The sequence below is a fragment of the Protopterus annectens genome, chromosome 2.part1 (genome assembly GCF_019279795.1).
Source record: "Protopterus annectens isolate FY-2018-M chromosome 2.part1, PAN1.0, whole genome shotgun sequence".
NCBI classification, from domain to species: Eukaryota; Metazoa; Chordata; order Ceratodontiformes; family Protopteridae; genus Protopterus; species Protopterus annectens.
In genome coordinates this window covers 931,169,733-931,189,732 of record NC_056729.1, presented here as the reverse complement: position 1 = coordinate 931,189,732, position 20,000 = coordinate 931,169,733, and the positions used below count along the sequence as shown (strand labels likewise).

Sequence of the window (20,000 nt, the reverse complement as noted above, 5' to 3'; positions counted from 1 at the left end):
AACTAATTAACAACAGAAAAGGAAATGTAGCAGTAATCAAGGTAATGCAGCAGTAATAAAAATGCAATAAAACAACTCAGCCACTACTTGTAAGGATTCTGAATATTTCAAAGGTGTTTTGTTAATGATTAAAGCTGAATTACTAATGTGGTTTTTATCAAAGTCACCCAAGCCTACATACATATGCACACACAGTGGATATATATTTACATGCCCCTGATAAAATGTCAGGTTTTTGTGATATAAAAAAATGAGGCCAAAATAAAGAATTTCAAAACTTTTCCCAACTTTAATGTGACCTATGACCTGTAAAATTCAATTGAAAAACAAACAAATCTGTTAGGGGATAAAATACAAAAAATAAAAAACGTACAATAAGCTGGTGGCATAACTGTGCACACCCTTAAACTAATACTTTGTTGAAGCACACTTTGATTCAATTACAGCATTCATTCTTCCTGGGTAGGAGTCTATCAGCATGGCACATCTTGACTTGGCAATATTTGCCCACTCTTCCTAGCAAAAGTACTTCAAATCTGTCAGATTGCAAGGGCATCTCTTGTGCAAAACCCTCTTCAGGTCACCCCAGAGATTTTCTATTGGATTTAGGTCTGGGCTCTGGCTAGGCCATTCCAAAACTTTAATTTTCTTCTGGTGAAGCCATTCTTTTGTTGATTTGGATGTATACTTGGGGTCATTGTCGTGTTGAAAGGTAAAATTCCTCTTCATCTTCAGCTTTCTAGCAGACGCCTGAAGGTTTTGGACCAAAAGTGACTGGTATTTGGAACTGTTCACAACTCCTTCCACCTTGACTAAAGCCCCAGTTGCAGGTGAAGAAAAGCAACCCCAAAGCATGATACTACAACCACCAAGCTTCACCATGGGGATGGTGTTCTTCTGGAGATGCGAAGTGTTGTTTTTGCACCAAACATACCTTTTGGAATTGTGGCCAAAAAGTTCAACCTTGGTCTCATCAGAGCATAACATATTTTCCCACATGCTTTTGGGAGACCTGATGCACTGTTTTGCAAATTTTAACTGGGCCTGGGTGTTTTTCTGTTTAAGAAAAGGTTTCCAGTTTTGCAACCCTACCCCATAACCTAGACATATGGAAAATATGAGAGATTGTTGTCACATGTAGTACACAACCAGTACTTGCCAGAAATTCCTGCAACTCCTTCAATGTTGATGTAGGTCTCTTGGCAGCCTCCCTGACGAGTTTCCATCTCGTCTTTTCATCAATTTTGGAGGGACGTCCAGTTCTTTGCAACATTACTGTTGTCCCATACATTCTCCCCTTTTTGTTGACTGTCTTCATTGTGTTCCATGGTATATCCAATGCTGTGGAAATGTTTTTGTACCCTTCTCCTGACTGATACCTTTCAACAATGACATCCCTTTGATGCTTTGTAAGCCCTCTGCGAACCATGGCTTTTGCTGTAGCAGACAACTGGGTAAATATCAGGAAAATCCTACTAGGACAGCTGAACTTTATTTGGGGTTAATCAGAGTCCCTTAAAGATGGCAAGTGTGTACCCAAGAAGACTGAATGCTGTAATTAAATCAAAAGGTACTTCAACAAATTATTAGTTTAAGGGTGTGCACACATCATCTTCTTTCAGCTGCTCCTGTTACGGGTCGCCACAGCGGATCATCTGTTTCCATTTCTTCCTGTCCTCTGCATCTGGCTGTGTCACACCAACCACCTGCATGTCCTCTCTCACCACATCCATAAATCTTATCTTAGGCCTTCCTCTTTTCCCGTTACCTGGAAGCTTCATCCTTAGCATCTTTTTCCCAATATACTCAGCATCCCTCCTCAGCACATGTCCAAACCAACGTAATCTTGCCTCTCTGGCTTTGTCTCCAAACCTTCCAACCTGGGCTGACCCTCTAATATACTTATTCCTAATCCTGTCCACCCACATCACACCCAGTGCAAATCTTAACATCTTTACCTCTACCACATCCAGCTCTAACTCCTGCCTTTTTGTCAGTTCCACTGTCTCCAACCCATATAACACAGCTGGTCTCGCTACCCTCTTGTAGACAGTACAGTTGTGTACACTTACAATAAATGTAGATGTTCGAGTGTATTCACTGTTGCAGTCATTACATTTGGGTAATCTGCTGGCAGGTTGCCCTCAGTCGGCCTGAATAACAAAGTCTTGGGTCCTGCGTCGGTTGCTGTCTCCTCATCCATGACGTCAGGTTGTCAGGGGAATAAAACATGCAACTGACGCCATTTTATTCAGTTTTTCTTGACCGAGATGTCAGGTGCCCCCCCCAAATGGGGAGCAAAAAAAAAAAAAAAAAAAAAAAAAAAAAAAAAAAATATATATATATATATATATAAAAAAACAGAAATATATTATGTAAATGCACTTTTAGCAACATACACTTTATATTCATCTAAAAATAAACACCCCAAAGGCTTTAGAATATAGTGAAGGAAAGAGAAGGTAAAGAAAAGGGGGGTGGCGGGTGGGTAACCTGGACTGCAACAGTGAATACACTCGAACATCTACATTTATGTTAAGTGTAGACAACTGTACTATGTTCTACATGTTTCACTGCTGCAGTCATTACATTTGGGTAGATTCCCAAAGCTATGGTTGGGGAGGAGTAATTTAGATAGCATTAGAGCCAGCTATAAGGCCTTGCAAGACTGCAGTGGCAAAGCCAGCTCTGGATTTAGAGAAAATTGGCAAATGATAATGCTTGGTGAAAGTATGTACAGAACCTCCAGGTAGCAGCTTCTAGGATGTCCCTGGTAGGGATGCCTCTGAGAAAGGCTGTGGGGGTAGATGCAGCCCTGGTGGAGTGAGGTCTGATCCCCTGGGGGATAGGATTTCCATGGTACTTATAGCAGAAATGAATGCAATGGCTTATCCATTTAGAAAAGGTTTGCTTTGAAATAGCCTTCCCCTCTGCCGCTGCAGCAAATGCCACCAGCAGTTGTTCAGATTTCCTTTGAGATTTAGTCCTGTCCAAGTAGAATCTAAGTTGTCTGTGCACGTCTAAGGAATGAAGTATCCATTCCCCTTTATTCTGAGGCTTGGGAAAGAAGGTTGGCAAATGAATGGACTGATTAAGAGCCACACTGGATACCACTTTGGGCATGAAGGATGGACTGGTTCTAAGGGACACCCTGTCCGCATGATAGATGATGAAAGGCTCCACTGCCATAAGGGCCTGTAATTCAGATACCCTTCTAGCTGAAGTGAATGCTAAAAAGGAAAGCTGTTTTCCAAGAAAGAAATTTCAATTCTGCAGTAGCAGCTGACTCGAAAGGAGGTAGAGTGAGTTTCTCCAAGACAAAGTTAAGGTACCAGGCTGTGGTCGGAGCTCTCCTGGGGGGTCTCAGATTTTTGGCCCCTCTGAGGAACTGCTTGAGCAGTGCGTGAGAGAAGAGGGGAGGTTCTGTGTTATAATGAGCTGAAATGGCTGAAGTGTGGATTTTAATGGAGGAAAAAAGCAGGCCCTTGTGAAGCATCTCAGTTAAGTATTGTAAAATCTGAGGTAAATTGGGTGCTGCTGTGCTCTTCCTTTGAGATTGGTTCCAGGCACCGAATCTTTTCCATTTTTCAGCATAAGATTTTCTAGTACTAAGCCTCCTTGCCTCTAAAATGATAGCCATCACAGGTTTGCTGAGGGATGGTAAAGGAGAGATTAAAGAATTAGCCAGGCTGCAAGTTTAAGTGTTAGAAGCGGAGGGTGCAGAAAAGGCACCGAATCTTTTCCATTTTTCAGCATAAGATTTTCTAGTACTAAGCCTCCTTGCCTCTAAAATGATAGCCATCACAGGTTTGCTGAGGGATGGTAAAGGAGAGATTAAAGAATTAGCCAGGCTGCAAGTTTAAGTGTTAGAAGCGGAGGGTGCAGAATCTGGTTCTCCTGCTGAGACAGCAGGGAAGGAGTCTGAGGCAGGTGCCATGGATATAACCGTGACACACTGAGCAGGAGGGGGTACCTGTGTTGGCACGGCCAGTCTGGAGCAATCAAAATCATCCTTGCTTTGTCCTGACTGATTTTTAGTAGTACTTTGGAGAGCAGAGGCAGAGGGGGGAAGGCATAGACTGATCGGTTTTTCCAGCAGAAGGACAGAGCATCCACTTTCCAGGCTTGTTTGTGGGGAGTCCTTGTGCAAATTTGTCCAATTGGTAATTCTGGGGAGATGCGAGGGTCTATATCTGGGCTCCCCCATTTGCTTGTCAACAAGTTGAAAATCCTTGGTTCCGGTTTCCACTCGTGTGGGCCCATGAGGTTTCTGCTTAGTTTGTATGCCAGTGTATTTAATTTTCCAGGCAGGAATTGAGTCTGTAGGTGCACTTGATAGCTCAAGGCTGTGTTCCACAATGCCATGGCTAGTCTGCAGAGGGGGTAAGAATGTGTACCCCCTGCTTGTTTATGTACCACATAACAATGGTGTTGTCCATCTTTACCATTAGTTGTCCTGGAAGAATGTGGTCCCTAAAGGCTGTCAGAGCATTCTGTACAGCTAACATTTCTTTTTGATTGGTATGCAGGTGCATTTGACTTTGGTTCCATTTGCCCTGAATGTACTTCCCTGCCAGGTGAGCCCCCCATGCATAGTCTGATGCATTTGTTGTTAGGGTTTGGGCGGCAGGGGGTGGTGTGAAAGGTAGTCTCTTGTTTTGGTGGCAGGCCTCTGCCCACCTAAGGAACCCGAGGCGTAGGCAAGGTATGATAGGAATCATTGTTTCTAGGTATTGAGAATGCTGACACCATATTCTTTTTAGATACCACTGTAGTTTCCTCATATGCAGTCTTGCATATGGAATTAGAAGAATGCAAGAGGCCATGAACCTCAAGGCTTGCATTATATGTCTTGCAGATAGCAAGGTTTTAGTGGACACTTGTTTGAAGTAGGCTGTCAAATGAATTTGCTTTTCTGGTGTGAGGCAAGCAATCTGGTAAGTTGCATTCAAGCTTGCTCCCAGGAATATAATTTGACAAGGTACCAGGTGTGATTTCTTTTCGTTTATGGTGTACCCCAGACAAGTTAGAACCCTTTTTACAAAGGCCAGATGATTCAAAAGTATGTCCTGGTTTTCTGTCTGAATTAGACAATCATCCAGGTATGGGTATATTTGCATATTTCTTTGCCTCCAAAATGCAATAACTGGAGCTAGGCACTTTGTGAATACCCTTGGCGCAGTAGATAAGCCAAAGGGCAGTGCAGAGAACTGATGCTTGTAGCCTGCTTTGAAGCATAGGTATCTTCTGCAAGATTCCCTGATTGGGATGTGCAGGTATGCATCTTTTAAATCTAGTGTTGCCAACCAGGCATCTTTGCCTAGCATAGGAAGCAACTGTGAACCAATTCAAGATTCAATCCGAAGGGCTTCAGTGTCTTAAATTTCAAAATCATTTTAGTTTCTAACTCCAGTAATTTATAAGAATAATCCCCTCCTCCTTCCCTATAAAAAGGCTTCCCAAGTACACAGAATTTTAAACTGTAAGGTGAGCCATCATGTTTTTCATAGAAGTGTTGGGCCACAGGGCTAACTTCACTTTTATTTCCAATATCTTTTATGTGTTCTAAAATACATATTCTCACCATTATTTTAGTTTGCCCTATATACCAAACATTTATACAAGAGCAACCTAGAATATATACTACCCCTACCGATCTACAGTTAAAGTTGAATTTAGGAAAAAACTTAGTACCATTTAGATTTGCCCATACATGTCAAGCTGAGTGCCTCTTTGTCCCTCTTCAAAAAGAACATTGACGATTGAATGGGAGATAGGAAATTCACCCCAGGGATCACGTCAATCATCCTGTTAGACAGGGGACCAGGGTAGTAATAGCCAGGGAATTGTTATGGCTAGTCTTGTATAGGCCCTAGGGCAGATAGACTAGTACCAACCTATGAACTGCTTAAGAGTCAACATCTTGAATTTTAGAATCTCCAAAAAGGTGTTTAGAGTAGAGAGGTCCAGGATAGGACACCATGAATTGTCTTTTCTGGGTACCAGGAAAAGTCTAGAGTAGAAACCTTGTCCCTTTTCTTCTTCTGGTACCATTTGAATAGCTTAAGAGAGAAAGTACTTGTTTTTGGGCCTCTGCCCACTGATTTGGGGGTAGGTCCGGCCACCCACTTGGTGTTGGCAATGTGTGGAAGTGAAATCTGTACACCTGGGACACTATATTTAAAACCCATTTGTCCTGGGTAATGAGTTCCCAATTCTTTTCATGAAGAGCAATCTTTCCCCCAAAGGGGCAGTCAGTTGATAAGTGCTTGGAAATTTTAAAAGGAAGTCATTGAGACAGTTTACCATAAAGGGGAGTCTTAGTATTCCCAGATTTGGAAGTGGAGGCCCCCCACTGCTTAGTTCTGTGAGTCCCCTGGGACTGAATCCTGGGGTTTTTGCTGTGCCTGGGTTTGGCTTAAGAAGACCTGAAAGGGGCTGGAAAGGACCAATTCTTAGAGGGCCAGTGCCTACTAAATCTAGGAGGCTGAACTTGTAAAAAACTTTAACAGTTTGCATAGATTTAGCTTTATCTTCCATCTTTTTAAGAACTTCCTCAGCCTTGTTGCCAAACTGGCGGACCTGATTTAAAGGAACATCCAGCAATTTAGATTTAACATGATCAGGCACAGATTGCTCCTTAAGCCAAGTATGCCTTCTGAGCACAGACCCAGTAAAGTACAGTTGTGTACCTACCATAAATGTAGATGTTTGAGGGCATTCACTGTTGCAGTCATTACACTTGGGTTATCCTGCTGACAGGCTACCCTCAGTCGGACTGAATTCCTAAGTCCTGGTCCAACGTCGGTTGCTCTCGCCTCTTCCCTGACGTCAGTGCGCCAGGGGGATACAAGATGCAGCCGACACCATTTTCTTCAGTTTTTCTTGCCCCAGATGTCAGGTGCCCCCAAGAAGGTAGGCAATACATGTTGCTAATTAAAACACACAGTAAAATAAAAACAATATCTTCATCTACAAGCAAATACACCACATAGGTTGTGTAGGATAGAGAAGTACAGATAAGTCCCAGCAAAGAACGGGGGATGGAGGGTGGGTAACCTGGACTGCAACAGTGAATACACTCTAACATCTACATTTATGGTAGGTACACAACTGTACTATGTTTATCGTGTTTCACTGTTGAAGTCATTACATTTGGGTTGAATCCCAAAGCTGAGGTAGGGTGGCTGGGTCTAAATAGGAGTAGGAGTGGCTATGAGGCCCTGCAGAACTGCAGTGGCAAAGCCTGCGCTGGATTTAGAGTAAAGAGGTAAGTAGTAATGCTTGATAAAGGTGTGCACTGAACTCTAAGTTGCAGCCTCCAAAATTTCCTTGGTTGGTACTCCTCTGAGAAAGGCTGCTGAAGTGGCTGCTGCCCTGGTAGAATGTGGCCTAATATTCTTAGGCACTGACTTGCCATGCTGTGCATAGCAGAAATGAATACAGTGTCCTATCCATTTTGAAATAGTCTGCTTTGAGATGGCCTTTCCTTGTGATCCTGCAGCATATGCCACAAACAGTTGCTCAGTTTTTCTGAAAGCTTTTGTTTTGTCCAAGTAGAAGCGTAGCTGCCTGTGTATGTCCAAAGAGTGCAGAAGTCTCTCCCCTTTATTCTGGGGATTTGGATAAAATGTTGGCAAATAAATGGTTTGGTTAAGAGCCACACTGGATACTACCTTTGGCATAAATGTTGGGTTTGTCCTTAGAGAAACCCTGTCCGAATGAAAAATGATAAAAGGTTCCACTGCCATTAATGCCTGTAACTCTAAGACTCTTCTTGCTGAAATTATTGCTAGAAGCAGAGCAGTTTTCCATGATAAGAATTTTATGTCAGCTGTATTGGCTGGCTCAGAAGGAGGTAGTATGAGCTTTTCTAAGACATAGTTGAGGTCCCATGTAGGTATCGGTGCTCTTCTTGGGGGTCTTATGTTTTTTGCCCCTCTGAGGTACTGTCTTAGCAGTGGATGAGAGAAAATAGGAGGTTCCGTATTGTAATGAGCTGAAATGGCAGCAGCATGGATCTTAATTGATGAGAATGATAGGTATTGTAAAATATGAGGAATATTTGGAACAAGTGGTTCAAGTCCTTGTGCTTGGTTCCAAGCACAGAATCTCTTCCATTTTTCTGTGCAAGGTTTCCTGGTGCTGGCCTCCTGGCTTCCAAAATGACATCCATAACAGCTTTAGAGATAGGTGTGTTCTGAGTGGCCATACTATCCGCCATGCAGCCAGATTTAAGTTTTCTGAGTTGGCTGTGCAGGATCTGATTGTTTTGATGAGTCAGAAGATGAGGCATTAGAGGTAAAGTCCAGGCTGGGCCTTGAGACAAGTTCTTTAAGATTGGGTACCAGTGCTGGCGTGGCCAGTCTGGGGCAATTAAAATCATTTTTGGCTTCTCTTGTCTGACTTTTAGGAGCACCTTGGGAAGGAGAGTCAGTGGTGGAAAGGCATAAACTGTTAGTGTTTTCCAGCTGAAAGATAGAGCATCCACTTTCCATGCTTGTGAGTGGTAAGTCCTTGTGCAGAATCTCTGTAGTTGGTAGTTGTGAGGGGAGGCAAAGAGATCTATGTCTAGGCATCCCCATTTCCTTGTTATCATGCTGAAGACCTGTGGATTTAGTTTCCACTCGTGAGGGTCCATGAGGTTTCTGCTTAGTTCATCTGCCAGAGTATTTTTCTTTCCTGGCAGGAATTGTGCCTGCAGATGTACTTGATAGGTCAGTGCTGTGTTCCACAAAGTCATGGCTTGCCTGCAGAGGGGGTAGGAATGTGTGCCCCCTTGCTTATGTACCACATAACTGTAGTATTGTCCATCTTTAGTAATAGCTGTCCTGGATGTAGTAGGTCCTTGAAGGCAGTCAGGGCATTCTGTACAGCTAGCATCTCTTTTTGATTGATGTGAAGATGCATTTGGTCCGTGGGCCACGTGTCCTGAATACATTTTCCTTCCATGTGTGCCCCCCAGGCATAATCCGATGCATCTGTTGTTAGTGTCTGCCTGGCTGTGGGTAAAGAGAAAGGCTGTCCCTTGTTGTGGTGACAGGCCAGTGCCCACCATCGAAACTCCTGTTGCAGGCAGGGAATAAGAGTTATTATTGTTTCCAGGCTGTGGCAATGTTGAGTTCAAACACTTTTTAGGTACCATTGTAGCTTCCTCATATGCAATCTTGCATATGGAATTAGCAGGATACAAGATGCCACGAAGCCCAAAGCCTGCAGAATTTTTCTTGCAGGTAGCTGGGTCTTTGTTGCCATCATTTGAAAGTAATGAGTCAGTTGCCTTTGCTTGTCTGGTGTGAGATAAACCATCTGGGCAGTTATATTTAAGCTTGCACCCAGGAATATTATCTCTTGAGAGGGCACTAGCTTTGATTTCTTTTAGTTTACTGTGTACCCTAGGCAAATTAGTAATTATTTTACAAACGCCACGCTTTAGTAGAATGTCCTTGCTCTCTGCTTGAATAAGGCAGTCGTCCAAGTAGGGATATATTTGAATTCCTTTTTGTCTGCAAAATGCAATTACTGGTGCCAGGCATTTTGTGAAGACCCTGGGCGCAGTAGATAATCCAAAGGGCAGTGCAGAGAATTGGTAATGCATTGAGCCAGCTATGAATCTGAGGTATCTTCTGCAAGATTGTCTGATTGGGACACGCAGGTACGCCTCTTTGAGGTCAAATGTAACTAGCCAAGCCTTCTTGCCCAACATGGGTAGAAGTTGCTGCAGTGTCAACATTTTGAATTTTGGAATATCCAGGAAAGTATTTAGAATTGACAGGTCCAGTATTGGTCTCCAGGCTTTGTCATTTCTGGGTACAAAGAAAAGTCTTGAGTAAAATTCTTGCCCTTGTTCTTGCTGTGGTACTTTTTGAATAGCTCTCATGTTCATGGGAGCAGAAATTTGTTTTTGTGCCTCTGCCCATTGATTTTGTGGCAGGTCTGGCATACATTTTGACCTTGGTAGGGTGTGAAAGTGGAACCTGTAACCCTGAGAAACAATATTCAGTACCCATTTGTCCTAGGTGATCATATGCCAATTTTTTAAGAAAAGTGCTAGTTTTCCCCCTAAGGGTGCTGTCAAAAGGTAAGTGCTTGGCTTTTGTAGAGGGAAGTCATTGGGACTGTTTCCTATAAGGTTGTGATTGGTCTTCTCTGCCTTTGGGGGCTGAAGCACTCCATTGTTTAGGTCTGTATGAGCCTTGGGGCTGAGATCTGCCTCTTGGGAGTCTGTATCTGCCTCGTTGTGGCCTGTCTGACACTAGAAAGGACCAATTTTTAGGCGGCCAGTTCCTGCTAAATCTAGGTGGTTGAACCTGTAAGAAATCCTTTACTGTCTGCATTGATTTTGCTTTATCCTCCATTTTCTTTATCACCTCTTCTGCCTTAACACCAAACAAAGTATCATGCTGTAATGGAGCATCCAATAATTTTGCTTTAACATGATCAGGTAAACTTTGTTCTTTTAACCAAGCATGCCTTCAAATGACAGGGCCTGTGACTGCGGCTCTTCAAAAAGCCTCTAAAGAATCAAAACCACATTGCAGACTATGCTTTTGCACTTGTTCAGCTGCATGCAATAAATCCTGCATTTCCTTATTGTCAGGACATTCTGAGCTTGTAAGCATTTTCTGTTTTAGCAAGGACATTAGGTATTGTTGATATTTAGGCATGTGAAACTGGCAGTTTAAAGCCCTTACAGCTAAAAAAGTAGCAGAAGTGTAAACTTTTCTCCCCCCATCTATCCAGCGCTCTAGAATCCCTATCAGAGGGAACAGGGTTTTTTGCAGTGGAAGCCTTGACCCCTTTGGGACCCTGAGAAATTGTTTCTGGGTCAGCAACAGGGTTTTTATAAAGACATTTATGAGAGTCTGGGACCCTGTAGTACCTATCTGGCTTGACTGGTGCATGGGGAAAAGAATCAGGAGACAAACTGGATTCAGAAAAAACATCATCAACAATATCTAGAACAGGGGGGATAGCAAGGGGCCTGTGCTGAGGCAGTAAAAAAGTCTCCGAGCCTTTTCTTGGATTCTGAATAATCCTGGCTCTCCCAATGGAAATGCTCCCTCATGGTATGAAGGGTTTCCAAAAGAGTAATCCTCAGGAGGAGAGGCTGAAGGGATAGATTCTTCAGCATCAAAGTCCTCATATGGAGGAAGAGAATATCCCTGTTCTGAAGAGGAATCAGAAGAAATAGAAGCCTGGTCAGAGGATTCATAGTCAGTGTCTTGCCTAGGCCTTTTATCTGGAGGGGGATGAGAACCCCTGATCAAAGTAATTAGGTCCTCGGCCATTTTAAGCATCTGTTTCTTTGGCATAGATGACTGTCCAGGAGAATGCTGTACTTGTTTCTTTGTCTTTAATGGTGTTTTAGACTTTGCCTTGGCTGCAGAAGTAGACTTGATAGTAAGCTGTGTAGGTCTGAAAACACCCTCAGAAGCCGATGCCTGCTCAGCGGCTCCGGACCCATCTGAGGGAATAGTTTCCGTAGGCCCAATACCTTGAGTTTCCAGAGGCCTAGTTGTCTCCACATGGGAGTCGGAAGCGGCCTGTGGCTTTGAGGTAGCGAGTGTCAGGGGCTGCGAAAGCGCCTCACTGAGAACTGGCAAACCCGCGACTGGCCTAGAAGAGGCTTTGTCGTCGGTTTTGGACCTCAGATGCCTGTCCTTTTCTTTGTCTTTTCATTTTTTTTATGAATTCCGGTCATCGGTTGTTCCGACGGCATTATGTAGTTAAACCTTTGGCCAAAGTAATGTAAGGCAAAATCAAACCGACACTTAATAGTGCGTTGGTTGAATCTAGCACAAAACCGACAACTATCAACGTCATGGTCAGGGCCTAGGCAAGGAATACAGTAAGAGTGAAAATCCTTATGATGTATTTGCTTCCCACAAGAAATACAATTGTTAACTTTTACTGACATCGGTCTGAAGCAAGAAAAAGTTTCCCCAATGGGGTACATAGCTTTATTGAAGACTTCGGTTCTGAAATTCTATTTCGAAAATCTCAGGAGTCAGCCGACCGGCACTTGAAAACTGCTTTTGCTTCGGGCACCGAGCAGCAAGAAAGACTGAAGAAAATGGCGTCGGCTGCATCTTATATACCCCTGGCGCACTGACGTCAGGGAAGAGGCGACAGCAACCGACGCCAGACCAGGACTTTGGAATTCAGGCCGAGTGAGGGTAGCCTGCCAGCAGGATAACCCAAGTGTAATGACTGCAACAGTGAAACATGAACATCAGCAGCTCTGCAAGAGGCCTCTAATGAATCAAAACCACACTGCAAAGTATGTTTTCTAACTTGTTCGGCAGAATGCATTAAATGCTGTAATTCTTTACTTTACACACAGTCAGGAATAAACAACAGTTTCTATTTAAGCAGTTCAATAACATGTTGCTGATACTTAAACATATGAAACTGGCAGTTTAAAGCCCTAATGGCCAAGGCTGCAGAAGTGTAAACCTTCTTACCCCACCTATCCAGCACCCTGCAGTCTCTATCAGAAGGGGTAGGATTTTTAGCAGTAGAAGCCTTAATGTCCTTGGGCCCCTGTGAAATAATCTCTGGATCTGCAATAGGATTTTTGAAAAGGAACTTGTGGGACTCAGGGACCCTGTAGCATCTGTCAGGTTTTCTGGGAGCAGGAGGCAGGGAATCAGGGGCCAAAATAGATTCCGAGAAAGCATTATCACTTAGTCCTAGGCCTCTTAAAAGGGGGGGGGGGGGTTGGCTACCCCAGATTAGAGTTATTAGATCTTCAGCCATTCTAATCATGTTTTTTAGGCATAGAGGCCTGAGCATGTGGCCTGGTCGTCAGTTTTTTAGACATGGATCGAGATTTAGGCCTAAGTAAAGAAGGAGGCATCAATTTAATATGCAAGTCCATAGGCCTGAATACACCCTCAGAATCCGGTGCCTGCACAGCAGCTCTGGACCAATCCAAGGTAGAGACATCCGTGGGTTCCATAGTTGAAGCATCACGTGGCATACCTGACTCCAAATAGGTCTCAGTAGAGGCCTGTGAATCAGAAGTAGTGGGTATCAGGGGCTGCGAAAGTGCCTCACTGAATACCGGCTAACTGGCGACTGGCTTAGGAGAAGCATTTTCGGCAGTTTTGGACCTCGGCGGCCTGTCTCTGTCTTTATCTTTGCATTTTTTTGGAATCCCGGTAGCCGGATGGCTTACCGATGATATTTCTGGAAAATTAAACCAAGAACCGAAATATTTAGAGGCGAAAATATACCAACGACGGATAGTGCGTTGATTAAATAAAGCACAAAACCGACAGCAAGGTACCTCGTGGTCAGGGCCTAGGCAAGGAATGCAGTATGAATGAAAATCTTTATGATGTATTTGCTTTCCACAAGTAATGCAATTATTAACTTTTACTGACATCGGTAAGGAGCAAGAAAAAGTTTCCCCAATGGGGTACTTAGCTTTAGTTGAAGACTTCGGTTCTGAAACTCGAAATTTCAGGAGTCGGCCGACCAGCACTTGCAAACTGCTTCGGGCACTGCATGGCAAGAAAGACTGATATAATGGCATCAGCTGCATGTTTTATACCCATGAAGACCTGACGTCATGGAAGAAGGGACAGCAACCGACTCAGGACCCAAGACTTTATTAATCAGGCCGAATGAGGGCTACCTGCAAGCAGATAATCCAAATGTAATGACTGCAACAGTGAAGCACGAAGAACATCTTAAAGTGTTGGGAGCCTGCCCTGAAATGGAGATATGTCCTGCATGATTTCCTGATAGGAATGTGGAGGTAGGCCTCTTAGATCTAGGGTGGCTAGCCAAGCGTCCTTGGACAGCATGGGTAGCAGCTGCTGGAGGATTAGCATTTTAAAATTTGGGATCACCAAAAAGGTGTTTAGAATGGATAGATTGGGGATGGGGCAGGTTGTGTCTTACACGAGCTCCAAGAAGAACTGAACCCTCACATTAAGTCACTGTTCAAACTTAGCCTTACTACAGGATATGTACCCAAAGAATGGCGTACAGCTACAGTGGTCCCACTCCACAAAGGTGGTGCCACAACGGACCCCGGAAACTATCGCCCCATAAGCCTGACTAGTCTGGTCTGTAAAGCTATGGAGTGCATTATCATGGAACTCATAAACAAAGACATTGGGAGCCTCCAGACACTGGACCCTACCCAATTCGGCTTTGTTAAGGGTAGATCTTGCCTCTTAAACCTAGTTGATTGCTTTGAAACAGTTACCAAAGCCATAGATGAGGGCAAGGTAGTCCACACAGCCTACCTGGACCTCGCAAAAGCCTTTGACACAATACCCCACTCGGGCATCATAAATAAGCTTACCAGCTTAAATATCAACCCCTATATCACAAGATGGGTTGCAAACTGGCTCAGAGATAGAACCCACATGGTCAGAATCGCAGGTGCCATGTCCGAATCCAAACCAGTTACAAGTGGCATCCCACAGGGCTCAGTTCTGGGGCCTCTCTTGTTCGGTATATACTTCTCTGAGGTTCAGGCTAACACGGGGGGATTACGGCTGACAAAGTTCGCAGATGACTGCAAACTGGGGGCCATAATCGAATCTCCAGCTGACACAAGCATCCTCCAAAAGGGTCTCACAGAGACGGATGCTTGGTGCCAGAGCCACGGCCTCAAGCTAAATGCTAAAAAGTGCATAGTCATCCCCTTTGGGAAAAAAAGGTGCCCACAAATTACAACACAGGTGGTAATCCATTAAGTATGGAAGAAGTAATTAGAGATTTGGGGACCAACGTAGATAGTAATCTCTCCTTTGATAATCACGTTGCCAAAGTGGTTAGAAAGACCTTCTATATAGCCCACCTTATCACAAAAGGGTTCGCATCTAGATCAAGAGGTCATTGTGCCCCTCTACTCTTCACTCATTAGGCCGATAATTGAATACAATGCCCCTTTTGGGATGTACCTTACCCGACACCTGCAGCAACTGGAGAGACCCGAAAAGTACCACCAAGAGGATCATGGGCTACAAACAGATGTCCTATGCAGCTCAACTAAAGAAACTCCAGCTCTACTCAGTTGCTTACCACCTACTCAGAGGTGATCTATGCCTGACGTACAAAGCCATGTCAAACCCAGACTTAATGGACATGCTCCACCTCAAAAAATCCAAGTCCCTTAGAGCTACACGCTCCAGGGACCTAAACCTCAGCACAAAAATAAATAGGACATGCTGGAGGGACAGATTTATTTCCCAGAGGCTCCCCTCATTCTGGAATTGAATCCCAATTCATGTTAGACATAGCCCCTCGCTGACCCTCTTCAAGCGAAATTTGGATGCATGGATGGGAAATCGCAAATTCACCACTGGGATCTCTCCTGTGTCCCTGCTAGACAGAGGCACAGTTAACTAATCTTAAAAGGGTAACTTCTGTGACCTACTTTACAGAGGCACAGTAGGCTAATCTAATAGGGAGGCGGAAGCCAAATACACTCTGGCTAGGCTTATAAATGCCCTAGGGCAGATAGCCTAGTATCTACCTATGAACCTATAAGATTTATAACACAGAAAAAAAGGACACTTTTAAAGAAAAAAATACACTTATTTGAAGGAAAACTCGAGAGCTGAGGCTGACCACATCTTTTCGAAAGAACTGGCAAACAAGATTTGAAGTATGCTAGGGGTTAGTGCAATATGTGTAAGGGAGGATTTCGAGAGGTTTTTGGTTGCCACAAGTTTTAGTAACAGCAGAGTAAGATCTGAGGATCAGGATCCAAACCCAACAGTTGAGGACAGAATGAAAACTGGCTTCATCAGGTTTGCCTTTTCTCCAATATATAAAGCACAAAGAAGAATGTGGCAGCTATCAAACTGCTGCCATTATAACAGTCTAACAGCTATGAATCAAAACCAATAGGAACCGGTGTTTTCTATTATAGCTGGAGCATGAGATAAGCTCATCATCCATAGGTTAAACACCACTAAAATAAGCTAAAGAAAATGGAGTGAATAAATGTTACTGCACAGCATTTATAAGGATACAACTACAATGGCAATGACAACTTAGAATGCTGTAACAGTATGAAAAGTTATTTGGTAGATAAGGAAAATAAAATTTAATTATTAAATATGGATTGTAACAGTCATTTTTTTGTACACATGTAAGGAAGTTATACATGATGACAACTCACCTGATCTTCCGAGAATAGAATTCCTCGTTGTGCATTTATTTTCTGGAACAAGTCACCACCTTCACAGTAATCCATTACTATGTAAAGACAGCCTCTTTCTGGAAAAGAAAAAGTGGACTTCTTTCAGATAATGCACAATATAAAGTTATATGCAAAGTCTTCAAAGTTAGTGGTATGTGGTTTTATAAGCAGTAAGAGTATCCAAAACCTGTTACATAAACCTACATTACTTCAAAGACCCGCGGAAGTAACATTTCCATTAGTAGAAACTCAGAGTTACTTGAATGTTTAAATGTGAAACCCAAGCAATGACCCCATACCTACATTATATAACCCATAGTGGGAGAAAACCCAATATGAAAGTTAGTCATACAAGCAAGTGGTGACTTCATTTGTTAAAATTTTAAGTTATGTACTTACCATAACTTGGTATCCGTGTTGTCCTCTTTCATTCCTCTTTGTGGCTGGGTTACAGATCTGACCCTTGGATCCGACTCTGCCACATTTTTATAGACTAGGATACAAGTGTCGAGCTCCTCTCACTTTCCATAATGTTCTTGTCTTCTGCCTACCCCCTCAGATAGAGTTTACTACCCAAATAGCTGACAGTGTGTAGAGAAAGAGAAGGAAATTAAGAACTAAACTCGGAAGCTCAAACCAGGAACATAGTTCTTAAACAGTTCTCAAAAGGTCTTCTAGAGCACTGGGTAAGGGGATGGCTGGGAGGGAAGGTAAGGAGGAATGAAAAAGGACAACACAGATGCCAAGTTATGCTAAGTACATAACTTACAAATCTGATGTCCCGTCCATTCCTCCTCACCACTGGGTCAGAGTCCCCAGCTATACAATTTCTGGGTGGACTCAAGGAAGGATATGTCAGAGCACTGCAGAACCGAAGGAAGCCCTGCTCCTGGAAACAATGTCCAATTTGTTATGCGTGACAATGGTACGAGTCTTTGACCAAATGGCTTCAGCACAGATATCATCTAAAGATGCCCTGGAAGAAAAAAAATCAAATAAGGCAGATAAAGAGCTAGCTGAATGGCCAATAGGAGGGTGAGGCAAATGTAAACCATTCTTGGCATAAATCAAAGTAATGCAGTCTGTTATCCATTTAGCAAGAGTAACTTTAGAAACTGCTTGACCTAGGCGACTATGGGAAAAGGACACAAATAGCTGGTGTGACTTTCGAAAATGTTTTGTCCTATGAAGAAAAAAAATGTAATTGTCTATGAACATCAAGCAAATACAACATATGCTCTCGTTTGTTAGAGAAATGTGGAAAGAAAACTAGCGGTTGTATAGACTGGTTGACATTAAGATTCTGTAGCTACCTTGGGCATGAAATAAGGATTAGTACGAAAGGCCACTATCTTTACGGAAGATGATGTAAGGAGGCTTATAAGACAGGGATTGGATTTCTGAGATTCTTTTTGCTGAAGTAATGGCGATATGAAAGACCATCTTCCATGAGAGGAACTTCAAGCCACAATCACTAGCTGGTTCGAAGGGTTTTTGAGTTAAGTCTTACAAGACCCTCAGTAAGATCCCATGGCAGAGAAGGGTCTTTAACTGGAGGTCTGAAGAGGAAGATTCCTTTCAAGAAGGCCTTGCACAATTTGGAGGTTGCGAGAGTACCAAAAATATTTCCAGAATAAAATTTCGTGACAGCTGCCAGTTGTAGTTTGATTGTTGAGAAACTGGCCCCCTCTTTGAAAAGAGACTTACGGAACAGAAGGATGGCTGATACTGGAGCTGAAAAGGGATGTTCTCTTTGGAGGCCCAGGAGACAAATCTCATACCATTTGCTCCTATAGACTTTATTGGTAGCCAGTTTCTAGGAGGCCAGTGCAAATATCTCGGACGGGGAAGCAAGCCTGGACCTCTGCACACTTACTGGAAGTGGTGAAACCACACAGTCAGTTTGAGGGAAAACCTTCTATCGGGTGAAGGTGGAGGTCCTGTTTGGGTTTCTGTACCCATGGAGAATACTTCAGGTGAGACCAGAGAAACGGGAACCAAATCTGACAAGGCCAATAGGAGGCAATGTGGATTACAGAGGTCTTCAAACATTTTGATTTTTGTAGAAATGTTGTGATCAAGGGTACAGGGGAATAAGGGTAGAGGAAACCGGGGGGCCAATTGTGAATTAGAGCATTCCTCGGAGACTCCCCCAGAGGGGGGATTAGAGCATAGTAGTTGCTGCACTTGTTGTTTTGAGGGGATGCAAACAGGTCACAGCATGGCTGACCCCAAAGGCTAAAGATCACATCCGCTACTAACCAGTTGAGAGACCACTCATAAGGGGTCAAGATGGGCCTGCTGAGTTTGTCCGCAAGGACGTCTGACTTCCCCAGTATGAGTTGCAAGCAGAAAGTGGTCTGAAGACATTGCCCATTCCCAGATCCTCATGGTCTTTCTGCACAAGGGATAATAGCAGGTTACTCCTTGTTTGTTGGTGTATCAGACAACTGACATGTTGTCTGTGTGAATCACAACAGTTCTTAGAGAGATAACATCCTGAAAAGCTTGCAATGTGAGAAGAACTGTTCTTATTCTTAGAAAAGTGATATGCAATCTGGCCTCTATATGTGTCCACGTGCTTTGGACCATCTTTACCCTTGAAATGCACCCCCTCGCCCCAACTGGGATGCATCCATGGTCACACTGGCTCATGGGGAAGGTAGAATAAATGGTATGCCGATTGTCAGACTGTTTGACAGAATACACCATTGTAGGTATTTTCTGCAAACTGACAGTCTGATAGAAGTAGATAGGGGCTGACAGAGAATAAATCACAGAGCTGCAAGGGTCCAATGAAGCACTTGCATAAAGAACCTGTCCAACAGACCTAAGGGAATGGCAACCACCACAGATCCAAGAGCCTGACGTATCTGCTTTGCTGGAGGAGATGGGCGGATCAGGATGGCTCAAACATGATCCCTCAATGTCTGCACCCAATGAGTGGGCAATGATGCAATCTGACTTGATGTGTTCAAGAAGGCTCTGATAAACTCTCAACTCTGTACTGGGAGATAGATTTAATTTTGCTAGGCTTATGGTGACACCCAGATGACTGGCAAGTTTGAAAAAGTAATCCCTGGCCATAATTAGCTGATGCCTGGTTGGGGCAGTGAAGAGCCAGTCATCCAGATATGGAAACACCAGGAATCCTTGCAGTCTGAGGTGAGCTGCTACTACTGCCATGCATTTGGTTAACATCCTGGGGACTGTGGCGAGTCCAAAGCCTTGAATTGGTAATGACTGCCTCCCAGCCGAAAGTGCAAATGACTTCTGGACTGTGTCTATTTTGAAGTGATACTACACGTCCTGTAAGTCCCCCAAGCACATCCAATTATCCTTTCGCAACAGGGCTAAAACAGACTGAACCATAACCATTCGGAACTTTGCCTTCTTTACAAGCCTGCATAGACCCAGAATGGGTCTCAGGTCCCTGGCTTTCTTTGGCACTAAAAGAAGCGAGAGTAATTTCCGAATCCTTTTTGTTTGGTTGGGACCTCTTGGATGACTTTTTTTTTGCAGACACTTATGAATTTCTGCTACTGCGTACTCCCTCTGACTGGGTGGAACGTCAGGGAGCCTCTTTAGCACTGCTGATGGAGGAGGGAAAAAAGGGAATGTGACAACCTCTGGATATAATCTTTAGCAACTACTTGTTTTGATTCAGACGTCAAATATTGCTTGTAATATTTGCATTAATAATTCCAAAAACATGCTACATACAAGGTATCAGAAGATTTCATCTTAAAGCATACATGATGGCAAACAACAGTAAAGATTATTTGACCTCTGTCTAATGCGGCTAAAGATACACTGAATATTATTT

The 20,000-nt window shown here is 43.5% G+C and overlaps 1 protein-coding gene across 1 annotated transcript in view; it reads right to left on the bottom strand.

Moving 5' to 3' along the window:
- NEK1 (NIMA related kinase 1) overlaps positions 1-20,000 on the bottom strand; it is a gene marked incomplete in the record, with an annotated part of 3,475,820 nt that overhangs the window by 2,998,266 nt on the left and 457,554 nt on the right. Inside the window, 1 exon segment of the mRNA XM_044062568.1 lies at positions 16,154-16,251. Within this exon segment, the coding sequence (XP_043918503.1) occupies positions 16,154-16,251 (98 nt within the window).